At 34.8% G+C, this 15,815-nt stretch overlaps 2 protein-coding genes across 3 annotated transcripts; both read right to left on the reverse strand.

Annotated features, from left to right (window-relative positions):
* Positions 1-7,874: 7,874 nt before the first annotated feature.
* LOC18049708 (transcription elongation factor TFIIS) lies at positions 7,875-8,819 on the reverse strand. The gene has a single exon (XM_006443051.1). It carries the CDS (start codon positions 8,817-8,819, stop codon positions 7,875-7,877), a length of 945 nt encoding a protein of 314 aa, XP_006443114.1.
* A 2,381-nt stretch (positions 8,820-11,200) lies between these two features.
* Positions 11,201-15,663, reverse strand: LOC18049709 (plant UBX domain-containing protein 11). 2 transcript variants are annotated; one of them, XM_024188802.1, is made up of 10 exons: positions 15,565-15,663; positions 15,281-15,383; positions 15,147-15,199; positions 14,985-15,066; positions 14,635-14,700; positions 14,467-14,531; positions 13,766-13,954; positions 13,039-13,669; positions 11,975-12,247; positions 11,201-11,594 (listed from the first exon to the last, which is right to left on the reverse strand). In XM_024188802.1, exons 2-10 carry the CDS (start codon positions 15,381-15,383, stop codon positions 11,356-11,358), a joined length of 1,701 nt encoding a protein of 566 aa, XP_024044570.1. In that variant the 5' UTR covers positions 15,565-15,663; the 3' UTR covers positions 11,201-11,355. The 2 variants fall into 2 exon arrangements, with proteins under 2 accessions (XP_024044570.1, XP_006443115.1); XM_006443052.2 differs by having other exon boundaries at positions 14,467-14,534.
* Between the last annotated feature and the right edge of the window lie 152 nt (positions 15,664-15,815).

Here is a 15,815-nt window from a genome sequence, read left to right on the forward strand (position 1 = left end):
TATTTCTTAATCTAACGGATGAAAATAATTTTAACCTAAAATGAGGTATGGGTGTAATAGATTTTTACAAAAAAAATTATTTTGAATCACACATTTGCTTATTTTTTTCAAATAAGTCCTCATTAATTTTGTATAACTAAATGATTTTGTTAACCAGCTCTTCTACATTTATTCTTAAAATTTTTACTATATTTTTATAAAGATCTAAATAATTATCATATTCATAAAGATCTACAAATTCTGAATATATATTTGCATTTGCATTTATAATTTCTTGTCTCTCCTAAGAATAAACTAGATTATATAAATATATATATGTGTGTGTGTGTGTGTGTGTGTGTGTGTGTTCTAAATTTAGCATCTTGAATTGTAAGAGATATTATATGTCATAAATATATTATGACTCTAATAAATTACTAGAAAGATATTACAATGAATAAATCATTAGAATCTTTAATAATTTCACAAAATATATAAACTAATGAGTTACCACATTCTAACTATATTCAAAGAGGATTTTCTTATAAAAGATTTTAATCCTTTGATCCAATCAATGATTCAAACATGCGGAAAAATAATTAATTAAATTGAATTTCACTATATTTATTAAATAAATTAGGAAACCCAAATTTATTTATAAATGATATAGAAAAAGCAAACGAAAGATTAGAAATTAATAATTTTAATGAAGAAAACATAAAACAAATTAAAAAGTTAGGAGATCAAATGAGTAAAAAATTTAATAAAGTTAAATAATAAGATTTCAACATTGAAGATCATGATAGATTAAAGTAAGAAATCATTAATCTACTGAATAAAAACTCAATAAATATAAGATTAAACAAGTTAGGGATTCAATTGGATAAAATAAAAACTTGGCACTAAATTTGCTATAAATATAAATGAAAAACTTAAAAAAAATTAAAGTACTTGCACTGTAGCTTGTTTGTAGCTTGGGTTTAAAATAAAACTTTAAAACTTATTATCTTTTTTATTATTATTAACTTTTCTGAGGATTCAAAAATCTATAGCTGTAACATACAGCTAATGTAAGATAAGATTTGCCTGAAGAGTGACGAACTAAAGCTGAGACTGACTGATTGAACCTGAGCGCTAGAAATTGAAGCGAGAGTGAGAGATCGAGTAAGCCTGAATAAATGGCACTCTTTCGACTACATCTTTGCTCTTTGCTGTGATGGGTGGTGACTGTTCTCGAATATCAAGTTGATTAATCCAAAATACTAGATTCAAGAGAAAACAATAACACAGCAAATTATGGCAGAGAGAACACGAAGGCTGTTATAATCAGAATAAAGAGAAGCATCACAATCCAATAGCTGTGATTTTTAAATAAGATAAATGATGAAATAATAATTGGCATATCCGGTGCCCAAGATGGTTAATCTTACATATCAAACATTGGATGTGCCTACTTCTTCTATGTAATGGCTACCTTTTTTTTTTAATAAAACATTAAATTTGGGCGTATGACATACAGGGGCTGTATTATAAGGGGACCCTTATTTTGCATATCGTTTTAAATGCACTTACTATTACACTTAATGCATAGTGGGGACAAGAAAATGACTGACGTGCATATCTCTTACAAATTTCAAATTTATACATGCCTAATAAAACAGCCATATTCATGAGCCGATATGTAAACGGAAAAATTAAATAGAAAGAAGATAATATAAATTATGGGGGCGTAGATTTGTCAAATTTAGGTCCAATACATCATATATAAAATTTTATATTTTTTATCTAATCCAATTCAATTACTGATTGAAATTCAACATAATTTAAATCAATAAAAAGTTAAATTAAATTTAATTCCATCTGATTAATCTTATTGAAATAAAAATTGTCAATTGTTTGTCAGAGTTCTAATTACTAACAATTTAAAAAAAAAATCAACTTATTTAATATTTCATGATTCACGTGTTTTATTAATATCGTTGAAAAAAATAATTATAATTTGAATACTAAAAGAACACTAGTTGCAATACTTTGCATTATTATCCTATTTTTATAGTTATGCAAAATTTAGGTTTTGTTAAATTTTTCTAGGAAAATTATTTTTTTTAGCAAGTTAAATATAAAAGCGACATGTAGTTTTTTAAAAAATAAAAAAAGAACATAAAAATTACTTTGGTATATATTGGATAAAAATCATAGATTCATAAACTAACCCAATAACATTAGATTTTTCATTTGGCAATTCAATCCAATCAAACGGTCAATAGGATAAAAATAAGATTAATTTGAATTGGATCTATTGATTCAATTGGATTGGATAGGAACTTGAACAACCCTAGTCAACTATAATACCATATGTTTGAGGGAAAAATAGGAAAGGCAGTAAAGCGCCACGTGTCGACCAATGGAACGATTCCAGCGTCATTTGAGATACCCCACACAAATAGAGGTACCCCATATAAATAGAGGTACCCCATATAAATAGAGGTACCCTACACAAATAGAGGTACCCTGTACAATTAGAGGTACCCCACGTAACTCGAGGTACCTCCGAAAATATCCGCCATGAGAAACGTCTCCGCCTCCTAAAAGATATTATTTGATTTTGTCAGAATTATGAATCAATAACGTCGTATCAAAAGGGGGGGACAGCCGCCTGCTACCTCTGCCAAAAGTGAAGGACACTGTCCCAAGGACAGTGGTCCCTAGCCGCCTACCCGACAGCTACTGCAGAGGTACCCCGGACCACTCTCCAGCGCGCGCCACGTTTCCAAAAGATGAGATACGCCGCAAACATGCACATAACGGCCCCAAGAATCATAAAAGCGGTAAAAGGACGTTAGCCAAAAAGGGTACGCCACGTGGCAGCTAAGGTACTCCATATATAAAGGCGCCTAGGTTTCATTCTCCATCAGGCTCTCATTCGCCCAAAAACACTCACACTCCAAAAAAAGAGGTTTTCTTCAACCTTAAACCCTAATTTACAGAGGGCTAGCTAGCTCTCTTTGCCATAAAAGCTTGAGTTTGCTAACTTGAGCGTCGGAGTGTGAACGCCGGGGTACCCCGGCTTCACCTCTAACCTCTATTTCACTGTTTTGCAGGCGTGAAACTCATTTTGAAGGACACCTCTCTTGTTTCTGACCTTCCGCCATTGTTACCACTCTATCTCCCCTTCTCACCTCCCACGAATCTCAGATACACCGCCCAACACACAATAAACCAGTGAGGTACCTCATCTCCCCAAAAAATATAAATTTATTGTTCAAGATAGATTTTGGCTTTTCCTACCCCAAAATCAGTTGAAAACACCATACAATGTAAGAGAAAAAAAATACAAAAATAATCAATTAACGCTTCAACACGGCAACGCCATATCTCTTTCTTTTAATTAACGCTTTATCATTTTTCTCACCTCAGTAGAGAATATTTATTCATTAAAAAGGCCCCCAAGTTAATCAGTATACTAATGTTATTCATCATAAATCAAGCAATTAATATGTTTTTTTTTAAAAAAAAAAAAAAAAAGCAAATTGATGATCAGTTGCGGTCTTGCGGATGAGAGAGCTAGACGGACAAATTTCCTCGGATTTACTTTTTGTGTGAAACGACATGTTAAGTACGGTTAATCGTTAATTAAACGCAGCATGCATCTTGATCAAAACAATGGAAAGCGGATTCCACGGGAAAGTACTTTGTCATCGGAATGATCACTTTCTTTATCTTCTTCTTCTTCTTGTTGATCATCTGATGGTGATCTTTTGACAACAACCAAAGCAAAGCAGAGTCTTGATGACGACGTTGAGGCGGAGGCGGCTGCGGCGGTTCGAAAAGCCCACACCTGAACAACATCACCTTTCTTCAACTGGTTTTCTTCAACAATGTTGTACCATTTATTCATCAAAACGTATGATGATGATGAATAGCTGCTGCTGCTGTTGCCGCTTCCATACATATGATGCTTTTTCTTCGTCTCCCACTTCCTCAAGCTTATTTTCTTCTCAGTAAGCGAAGGATCGATCAACGTTGCTTCAATCCTCGAGGCCTTCTTCTTATGGGAATCACAAGTGTCCAGCAATATCTTCTCTTGCTTTGTCAGAAACTCTTGCTGAACTTGCTTCACTGGTATCGAAAACCGGCATTCCGGCTTACTTATATCAGACTTATACAATGGTTTCTGTATAACCCTAACGATATATTTCCCATGCATATGCCTAATTTTATTCAAGAAGTTTATAGGCAAAACTGGAGGTGGGTTTGGTCCAAAATCAACTCTCTTTTTTCCCTTCTTTAGGGCTAATTTTTTCTCTATCGAATTTCTTTCTTCTTTCGATGTAACACCATCAGCATCAGACAGCAACGCAATCTCTGATAAAATTTGCAGGTGAGTCCAGTTTTTGTTTATCTTTCTCTTCTTAAAATCCTGTAAAGCTGACATCTTCTTGTAATTGATTGATTGCTCAGAAAGACTGAAAAAATATTTAAAGAACGTTTTATGACCTGATGAGCGATGATGCCAAAGCCGGATATGCAGTTAATATATACTATTAATTTCCTAATCCTGATAAGAATTGTTAATTCCTAATCTTGAATGGAAAGTCCAAGTTCTAATAATGGATACTGATTCTGAATAGGAAAAACTCAAACGTGCGTGTAGAGATAAATGTTCCTGCGATGACGGCAGCAAATATGTAGTCTGGGGGCTAAAATTAGAATCCTTTGCGGATTCTAATTTCATTGTAGATCACTTGTGAAGTGGATTGCGGATTCTAATTTCATTGTAGATCACTTGTGAAGTGGATTCCAAGTAGGATGTCTCTTACGTACAGCAACAAAGTTAAAATGATTTAGCAGTCACTCAGAGTGAATCAACTTGCTACGCGGTGGATTACTAATGAAAAGATAATTCCCTGTTGCTTTCATAATTGTTTCCGTATCTTGAATTAAAACTTTAATCCTGTGCAGTACGTTTTAGTTTGCTTGCAGATTCATTATTGGAAGAGTTATGCAAGTGTGAAGCCGTCTTTACAATAAAGGTAGAATATTGACCGGGGCCCAAATTAGAATCACTGATTGTGGATTCTAATTTAATTGCAGAGCATAAGGAAGCAAATTGAAAAGTGTCAGTAACGAAGTCAAGTTAATTTCATGTGTAACAGTAGAATGTGGCTGTTACCACATGCCTGATACGTGCTTCCCGTTCGACCTCATTAAATTTAAAAAAAAATTATATACTACATGTCCTTAGTAAATCACGTATATATATAGTTCCATGATCTTGAAGGACAATGTTTGTACATGAGATTCTTAAAAACACAATTTTTGCATAATAAAATTAAAATGTATGACGAAAGCTCTAAAAACCTTAGATCAACTTTATTCAAAAATTAAAATTAAGAGAAAAAACTGAACTTTAATTATCTCACTTGTAATTTCATAAATAACTTTGTGAGGTAGGAGAAAAAGGTCAAAAACAGAAAGTTATGAATACTGTCCATGAAACAGACCACTGCATCAACGACTTCTGTTTTTACGTGATTTGAGATCCTTAAAGTATTCCAATTGTGATGTCTCTAATCAATCTACACTTAAAAATTTTATAGGAGTTCATTGGATTTGGAATCACCAAATTTCGTTTTCGAAATGAGAGAGATAACAAAGAAATATGAATGCTAGTTCATGATCATTCATTCCACCAAGTAAAGATGACACTATCTTTTCAATAATAACACCGAACATTATCATGAGATAGACCCATTCACTAAGTCATTTTCTATTATATGTGATATTATCACTTCAATAATTTATTTAATTAAATTAATTTTGAATAAATAAATAACTCAGTTACTTAATTTCGTCTTTAACAAATTAAGCCTATTTTGATCAAATCAAATGGTTAATTGTGGCCTTATTTCTCTGACATGGTTTTTATGCTTTTTCCTAATCCATATTATGTCGAATAAAAGTCCAAAATTTTGTACCCAAAATTGGTGTAGAAGTCCATAATTATTTATGAACCGAAACATGTCCAATATGATCATTTTACATGCTCGATCGTAAACATAATGTTTGACAAAAGATTTATGAAATTTATTTTGTTCCTTGAACTATATATGGAATATCAAAATTTCTATCTTAAATCATATTTAAGATACATTTTCATATTTTAATGAATTATAACATAAATATCGATTTTCCTAAAATTAGGAAATTTAACTTCTCATTTTCTAATAACTCTTTTTTCCATTTCTATTATATGTGTGACCTTTTAGGTTCTTTATTAGAAGACAGTAGAATTATTTTAATGATAACTCTTTATTTATTAAAAGATGCTAGACTCTTCAGTTATCAATTAGAACTTTTCTAATGACTTTAAGATGCATTGCTAATGCCCTTTAGCAATACTGCTCTTAAGGTTCTTACATGTCATGAGTGACGCCTATCAGTATTTCACGACTATCCAAACAACAAGAATTGTTGGATCTATAGAACCTATTCTATTGTTTCTCTATGTGCCGGTCTTTTCATCATCCATGTCCAAAGAAAAGCATGCTTATGATTTAATATGTTAAGCACTTATATTTTATCTCAAAATAAATCTAAATGAACTTGGAAAGTTGGAACGAAAAATATAATTTGAACTCCTTAAAATATATTTAACCGTGGCGAAGGATTTCTTATGCCAATCTATATTAACTTACAGAGGGCATCCTTTTTGTTCATTACAAAGTGATGAATTCCATATTGGCCATACACGTCTCTATACAGCCAACCATGGCAGCTACTACTGGATCTCTTTCTTGATTACTTATACTTTAACATACCATAGATGTCTATGTATAAGACATTTGTGGTGCCTCGGGTTTAAAGACCATTACTAAACATAATGTCTATTAAAATGTATAATAAGTCATTAACACTCAAAATAGGCTTATTATTATTTGGTCAAGTTCAATAAACTTGTTCTTGTAATAATTACCTATTTGTTTGACTTAACATCTCATATCAATGATATGAAACTCGCCAATAAACTTGTTCTTGCAATAAATACATATCTGTTTGACTTGACATCTCATGTCAATAATATGAAACTCGCCATCTATTTTAGTATCGTATACTATAAATGAGTCATAACACATACTAGTACTGTTTATAAAAACTTTTTGACGTCTAATCATAAATCCATCATTAGAAACTATTTTAGAAGTATAGTACAAAGGGTACATGTTCATATTCTCGACAAACTTGAGAAAGAGTTCTTTAACTAGTTTACTTCTTAGACTATATTCATTAATATAATTTATGAATATTGATAACTTTACCATTTTATAAATATCAAAATACTAATCAAATACAATAATTTTCTAAATGCAAAAGGGCCACTCAATTGGCATTTAGGGCATATTACTAACAGAACTATCCGACATGTTGTTGAAATATCATTGGCATATATCTAAATTACTCAAGTACGAATAATCCCATATAATTTTATTTTTGATATTGATATGCTTTCTTCTGGGTAGATTAATTGATAAACAGAAAAATTGCTAGCATGCCTTTTAGTAAAGATTTCAGATAATACTTGGTACATAAATACATATAGATCTGATATATATGTATGTGTATATATATATATATATATATATATATATATATATATATATAGACACACACACACACACACACCATAACGAACTGATCAGGCTGGCTTGAATTATAACACTGAATATTTCATTATTTAAGAATAACAAATGAACTTTCACATTTGCAGAAAGCTGAACAATGACTAATAAACATAACTAATTAAACTTGATCACAAAATTGATTAATTAAACAACTATATATACATATATATATATATATATGTGTGTGTGTGTGTGTGTGTGTGTGTCTAAAGTTCAGCACTTCCAACGCTTGTTGCATTCGGCACACGTTACATAGGCAGTCATAGGCTCATCAGCACTCCTAGTCTGCATCTGATAATAATTGCAATTGCTTTTCCCACATCTGGAGCACTTAAATTGATCAGTCGTGCCTTTCTTTTTCTCAGGAACTTCGCATTTAAACATGAACTTGGCTTTAATCTCCTCGTTCTCTTGTCGTCTCTCATCACTTGCCAATTCTTCAGGAGTCATGGTCGCAAGCCTCTCTGGTGTCACCTCTCCGATAAGAACCCTTCTTCTCAAATCAGGGTTTTTCTCGTCGCTCATGTTGAACATAATGGATCGGTGCTTGCGTTTCTCTGCAACGCCCATGGGCCTCAGCTTTTCGAACATCACACGTTCCACTGAAGCAGCAACTTGCTTCGGGTCGCGCGCTTTAACCCGATCAGTTATTTCCTCATCATCAGCGGCCTCACTTGCAACTCTGGAAAGGGCCTTCTCAAGATCTTTCCGAATTTTGTCTCGCATAGAATCCTTAGCCTGATCAGCATGTGATGGTTTTCTGATACTAGCAGTTGCTTTTTTCTCCTTTGCTGTGCTGCACCCAGATTTTACAGCATTGCTATCACTCGTCTGCTTCTGAAACTTCTCATCAACTGATAATTTGCTACCGTTTCTCTTATTTCCGTTCGTCTCTTTTCCGAGGACTATTTTTTGCTTCCAAATATGTAGCAATTCGGAGGCTGCATTTTGTACCTTCTCACATGGATGCTTTTTGAGATGGCGAAGGCTTTTACCGACCTGAGTGGAGACCAGCAGATCGTAGGTAACGGGAAAAGCCTGTAGGTGTTTCAAGGCGTCTGCGCATCGCTGCACCTCGGGCTCACTCCTGTTAGTAGCCGCTGCCGCGTCTGCCGCCTTCTTCGCCGCTCCAAATAACGTCACAAGCTTTTTCTCCATGCGTACGTAAACTACAGCTAGAATTTCGTTTATTTGTTTCACAATGTATATTTTTCTGCAGGATGTGAATGAGTTGTCAATTTATAGTAATGAACTTTTCCCAGTCTTGATCGGAATTGCTTAGTTTCCTTATCTGTATCGGTTGATATTGAAAATTTGAAATAATGAAACCAACTCTCATTAGGAAAAAGAAAAACTCAAAAAAAAAAAAAAACGAAAAAACAAATCTTATTGAAACCAATTCTCATCAGGAAAAAAAAAAAAAACTTTGCCGCCTTCGTGAAGTACGCATCCTCTCACAGATTGGAGCAGAAACCAACGGTAATCTTACTAAGATCGCCACGTAGGACAGACCCGGGCCAGACGGAGGCTCCGTCGCAGACAGTGACGTTGGGAGTAACGTAGGCACCGACCGCCACCTTCGGAACCCACTGGCCCAACGGAATTATCTGCCTCGGTCCTCTGTCGTTCCATTTCGCTCGATCCGCTGACGGCGTTATGGGTTTGGCGTCTGTTGTTGCCGTCGCTGTTGCCGCAGCTGACGTGGACAATGCTCGGCGGATGACGTGTCCATGGGAGAGCTCCGCTGTTATTGCTTGCCTCGTGATCCGTGCTGGAGCTGCCAAATCTATGATCACCATAGACCACATTTTAGATTCATTGGTCTCCCCAAAGATTTATCAAAAATTTTCGTTCTAAGTTGATTCGGCGTCGTAATTTCAGCTACCAAAATCAGGTTAAAACACAATTTAATGATCATGTGATCAAGAACCAAATGCATGCATGGTTTACAAGAAAAACAACCTTTATTAATCTTTCTAAGAAAATAAAGAAAATAATCATTAAAACGTAGCATCATTTCAGAACAATGGAAAGCGAGGTAGCGGATTCCACCGGAAGGTGGTCTGTCATCGAAATCTCCCTCTTCAGAGCCTATACCACTGATCAAATCATTACTCCCGCAATAATTATTTTTAATTAGCTTCATTTTCTTGATCATTACCTTTTGACAACAGCTAAAGCAAAGCAGAGTCTTGACGTTGAGGCAGCGGCAACTCGAAAAAGCCCGCAGCTGAACAAGATCACCGTTCATCAACTGATTTTCTTCAACAATTTCTCCCAATATAGTCACCAGAACATATGACTCGCTACTGGGTCCATGCTTCTTCTCCATCTTCCGCTTTCCCAAGCTTATTTTATTCTCATTAAGCGACGGATCGATCAAAGTTACTGCTTTGATCTTCGATGGCTTGTTATTTTGGGAATCACAAGTGTTCAATATTTTGGGAATCACAAGTGTTCAATATTTTGGGAATCCCAAGTGATCTTCACCCTTGCATACGTCGGGCTTATACAATGGTTTCTGCATAACCCTAACGATGTCTTTCCCATGCATGTCCCTAATCTTGGTCAAGAAACTTGTAGGCAAATCTGGAGGCGGGTTTGGTCCTAAATCAAATTCATTCTTTTTTTCCTTCTTCTACTTAAGGCTTTTATTATATTTTTCTTTGTCGATTTTCTTTCTTCTTTTGATGTGATAACATCATCATATCATCATCTGCGGCAGATGTTGATATTTCTTCTCTGGTTGCCGCTCTCTGTCGTTGCTTCAATTTTTTAGCAGCATCTACGGCCGCCACCTCTGATAAAATTTCTAAGCGATCAGTCCATTTTTTAAGTATCGTCTTCTTCTCAAAATCTTCTAGGGTTAACAACCGTGGCTTCTTCATGACTGATCTGAATGCTAAACTCAGTACCGCTGATCTGAAGGTGCTATGCTATCAATTGCGTGTTAGTCATTTACTATAATTTATCTACTGGTCAATTTAGTATAACTTATCTAATATTTTTTAATCATAAAAAAATTATGCTAAACTCATAATTTTTTTAAGCTTAGATGAACTATCTTGTCTCTAATAACAAAAGTTCAAGTATTGAATTTTTGATAGTAAAAGTTAAAATTTTTTTAAATATTAAAATTTCTTAAATATACTCTTCTTATTCAACAATCTTATTTTATTTTTTTATAATATAACTTTAAAAAGTTTTTCCATTAAAGTAATTTAATAAAATTCTCATCGACAACTAAACAACTAAATTTTTTTTAGTAAAAACTCTATTTATAAAGATTGTACTATCAAATAACTAAACAAGCTCTACTTGAAAAGTTGTATCAAACAGAACTTTAATAATTCTCATTACAAGTTAATTCCTATTAATCCTGAGTTTATATGGAGTCCAAGTTATAGGGAAAGTCTAACCATTATTTGTCAAAAGTGATGAATAAGCAAGAAATATCAGACATTCAAGATTGTTAAATGGGTTTCAAATATTGTTTAGTCTCATAGCATGCTAAAATCACTGCTTTAATTTTGGAAAATATATATATATAAATATTTACAACCATTATTGAGGAATTTGCACATAAATCTAAAGTAAATATAATAAATCAAATATATCTATAGCGGTTATTATCCTCTCTAAATTTCAGGGCTGAAAATCAGAAGTTCTGCAGGAGCGAGCTAAACCTGGGATCTTATCTGCCGTTGTTATCCCCACCATACTGTGTAGAGTTTCCATTCCAAAAGGCATTTCTATCATTGAACCGGCTATCATCCTCATCGTGTTTCAGCGTATGAATATTGCTCCCAAAATGAGATGTGGTTGGTGGCCTGTTATTACTTTCATTTCTGCGAACTGAAGTGCTAGGATTTGAGGATGGGTTGGGTCCATCTCCTCCGGCTGCTAAGTTATTCTGAAGTGTCGGATTTGGACCTACAGGACCACACACAGATAGTTATAGAGGTGCAAGCCATGAGAACATTATGCCGCAATAAGTATCCAGTGAATCTAATTGAAGAACTTTCACATCAGATTATGTCACGGGAAAAAAATTTTCCAAAAGAAAACCTTCTATTCCCGACAAAAGAAGACATGGAAACCAAGGAAAAGACAGTAGGCCTATTGACCGCACACATTCCTTTACTAGGAAAACCACATTGAAGGGTTCTTAATGGCCTTTAAATTCCTCCCTAGCTGGTATATTTGAATGCAAATGAACAGTTCTTAAACAGAAATACATTTTAATCCTAAATCTCACGTCTAGAAAAATATAACTGATGGCATCAGTTGTGTTGTTTGAACTTTGAACTCACCATATTCCCATATGCCTCTTTGTGCATCCTGCCCTGGGCTTGAAGAGGCACCACCACTGAAATAGGACAGTGGATTCACATATGACAATAGTCTTCTGACGTATGCAAAATATCCCCCTTCACTTTCACTTGAAGAATCTGCAACTGTTCTATATCTAGTTTGCTCAGACATCGAGGATCCTCCTCCCTGGTAGCCTGAAGCTCTCTGGTGTGGAACCACAATCAATGCTTGTCTGTTAAACAAGCTCAAATCTGACAGAGATTTGCTAAGGTCTGCAGTAGATTAAAGAGAGAGAACAATGAATAGCAATTAGCAAACACTTCAAATCTACTGTTTGTGCACTCGTATATACATTTGATTGCACTATTTAAAGAGAGAGCATGTTATATATAAATCAGTGATGCCTAACACTGACAAGTGCATCGAGAAAGATTGAATATTTAGATTACACAATGAAAACAGCATAAGAATGCATCAAGGATTGAAAGAATGCTCATGTAGAGCTTATCCTGCCACATTAAAAGGATTGGTTTACGAGTCAAAGAAGGTGAAAAAGTAATTTACAACAGAAAGTAATTCTTTAATTTAAGTAAGAGCCACTTGCATGGATGAAGGCACTTAATTGATATGTAACAGACAATTGCATGTGAGCAAAGACAACAGAACATACTGTAGCCAGATGGAACATTATATCTTTTATATGACAAGATATTTTTTTCAGATAGAATTTATAACGCTACCAACCATCTGCTGTTACAATCAAGTTCATTCTATGCACTAAAGCATGAACACTTGGTTAGGTCCTTGGTAACATTTTAAGAACGTGCTCATACAGCTAAACATCAAAAAAGGCAGAAAGGGAAGCATGCAGGTGTATATTATATATCAGGTCCAAATGCTAATTTGAGCAATGCAATCCATGCCAAAGAAAAGAACTGCAAAGAACAATGTAAAGCAATGCGGTAACTTCCTCTGCATCCATATCCTCATTATAACACCGTTTGAGGCAAAATTCAAATAACTTAAGTCTGGACATAAATATTTGCAAATGTAATATTCATACCTTCATCGGTGAAAATCTTGCGAGGATATGGAATGGCAAGATCATAGGAGCTCAAGCCTGTTTGGTTTCTATCGACATAATCTTTCACTACCCTCAAAGCACTTGTCAGAGTAAATTTCTCTCGCAGGCTAACACCATTAGGCAATCGGATATTTAAATGAACATCACTTAATTCTCTACCAGAACAACCCGACAAGTCAACCTTCCCATGACCTATGTCATCTGCCCTCTCATCCTCTCTGAATTCATCTGCTTCAGAAGGAGTTACTGTTGGACCTCCAGCAGGAAGACTTGAATTACAATCACTACTCGTAGAAGAATTTGCAGCTCTGGAAGGCTTTTGCTCAGCTTGAGAAATTTCAGGATCTGGTGCTGCGGGACTAAGCAAATTGTCAGCTCCTTTAGAGAAAGAGCCGGAGTGCTCGTCCACAATACTCCTTGAGGCAGGAGAATTTGCAGTACTGAAAGGCATGCGCTCAGCTTGTGAAATTTCAGGATCTGCTGCTGCAGGACTAAGCGAATTGTCAGCTCCTTTAGAGGAAGAGGAGGAGCACTCATCCCCAACACTTCCGGACTGGCTATCACTGCAGGATTTTGAAGATGTCTTAACACCAACTTCAGTGTTATTTTTCTGAAAATATGAGAAAAATGTAAGTGAATAAGCTCATGAAAAATACAGTAATCAATAAATTAAAAAGGTAATTACAGAAACTAAAGCTTCTCTTACCATCTCAGATGTCACAGATGATTTAGCCTCTGAGGATTGCGGGTGTTTCTCCAACGAAGGTGAAGGTGATGGAATAGCTGCACCTGAAGAACTTCCCTGATCAGGTGAGCCACCACCAGAAGTCCCAGAAGTAGGTGGTTCAGATTTATTGGAAGCAAGTGCAGCAGTCAGTACGCTTGCCGTTGTTTCCTGCAAATTAGTTCAACCAAAATGAAAAAAACACTCACGTTTTCTTCAAAACTTAAATCATAGAGTTAATGTGGCTCTAGTGCATCGCATATGTAGGAAATAAATGAGAAGAGATCCTGGAGAACTATTATTTACAATAATAACTCAAAAGGTAGCCATTGCACAAGGAATAACCCGCCTTAACTATTTAGTCACCACTGATTGATCAAGTTGTGATCAATAGGTTTTAAACAGTTTTTTGGTTAAGCTTTGCAAAATACTTGAAAACAAAAGTTAAAACATGCTTTCGAAACACCGAGAGTAGCTAGTGATACCTAGGAACCCCGTAGAAGTCACATAAAACTACGTCTTATAGTTACATATGATCAACTACGTTCATTATTGCAGAAAACTGTAACATCAACTAGCAGACACCAAGGGTGTTCTCCTTTTTCATGAAAAACCTATTAGTATGACATGCCAGGTTTTGACTTTTTTTTTAAAAAAAAAGCTCCTCACCACAACCCCCATACCTGAATATGAAGACTAAACCATGCCTTCTCCAAGCTGGAAGCCAAAACTTCAGCAGAAACAAAACCTTCTGGACAGTTACATGGAAAGAAAACAACGAAATATTTAGAAAGTATTTGTAAACACCATAATGTGCTTGCCTCTGCTAAAGGTTATCATTAGAAACATACCGCTTCTCCAAACTTGTAAGCCATTGTATCCAATTGCACTAATACATGGGATAGAATTTTGTGGATCTGTAAAATATCAATGTAAGAATGCGCTTCTGATTGCAATACTGCCGGCAATGTCCATTATATCACAAGTCAAAATACTCACATCCCTAGTTAAGCTAAAATGTTTGTAAAGTATTGAAACACAGTATCCTTAAGACGAGGCAAGTGTATACATTATCTCCATAGTTTGAGATTTATCATATGAAAATACCCAGTCTACCAAGGTTTGCAGTAGTTCAAAACCGCAGCCAACCAATGAATCATAACGTAAAACTTTGATTCAAAATGAGGAATCTGAGGATTACATATTGCACAATAATTTGCAGCGTCAGTGCTTCCTTCTCGGATATGCAATAGTATACAGTACTTCGATACTGACTCTGCCACCTGAACACAGCAAATAAGGAACTCGTAAACTTAAAAAAAATATATTATTAATATATAAATAAATAAACAATATAACTTACTTTCAAATCAGTCCATGTTGTGTTTTCCAAGTTGTTTGACTCAGTGTCTTCGCCTGAAATAAAATAAAATAAAATAAGGAATTTCATAACGACGTTATGAGAGATGAATGTAATTGAAATTAAACAGAAATTACCTGAGATGTAAACGACAAAAAGTTTCTTTTGCTTCTTAGCTTCATTAATAGCTTCAGGAATCGATCCTTTGTATGTGAGAGAAGAGAGTGACCGCCGTTCCATCTGGTTAAAGCCACCGAATCAAAAAATAAAAACATAAAACTGAATTAAATTAAATTAAATTAGTCAATTCAAACAGCACAATTTCAGAGAATAAACCCTAAATTACGGAAATTGAGGCCTTAGTTTTACACAGTGAACGCCGTATCGAACAAATTTTAGATGTGAGCAACACGGAAGTTACCAGAAATAACGAATTAGGGTTTTGGAAGAAGCGAGTACGGAATCAGAGGACTTCGAATTCGATCTCAAAACACACGCTTACTGAACGAGATATAGAGAATCTAATACCATTCTGTTAGAAGACGATAACACGCGTGTCATAATTAACTAATGCCACGTCATTAAGTGTAAATACAATTGTTAGTTCCTAAGATTTGAGCTAATTAACACAGTCAGCTCTACATTTTTAAAAATTATCTAAAACTTAAGTGT

Source organism: Citrus clementina, unplaced genomic scaffold (assembly GCF_000493195.1).
Source record: "Citrus clementina cultivar Clemenules unplaced genomic scaffold, Citrus_clementina_v1.0 scaffold_3, whole genome shotgun sequence".
Lineage (NCBI taxonomy): Eukaryota > Viridiplantae > Streptophyta > Magnoliopsida > Sapindales > Rutaceae > Citrus > Citrus x clementina.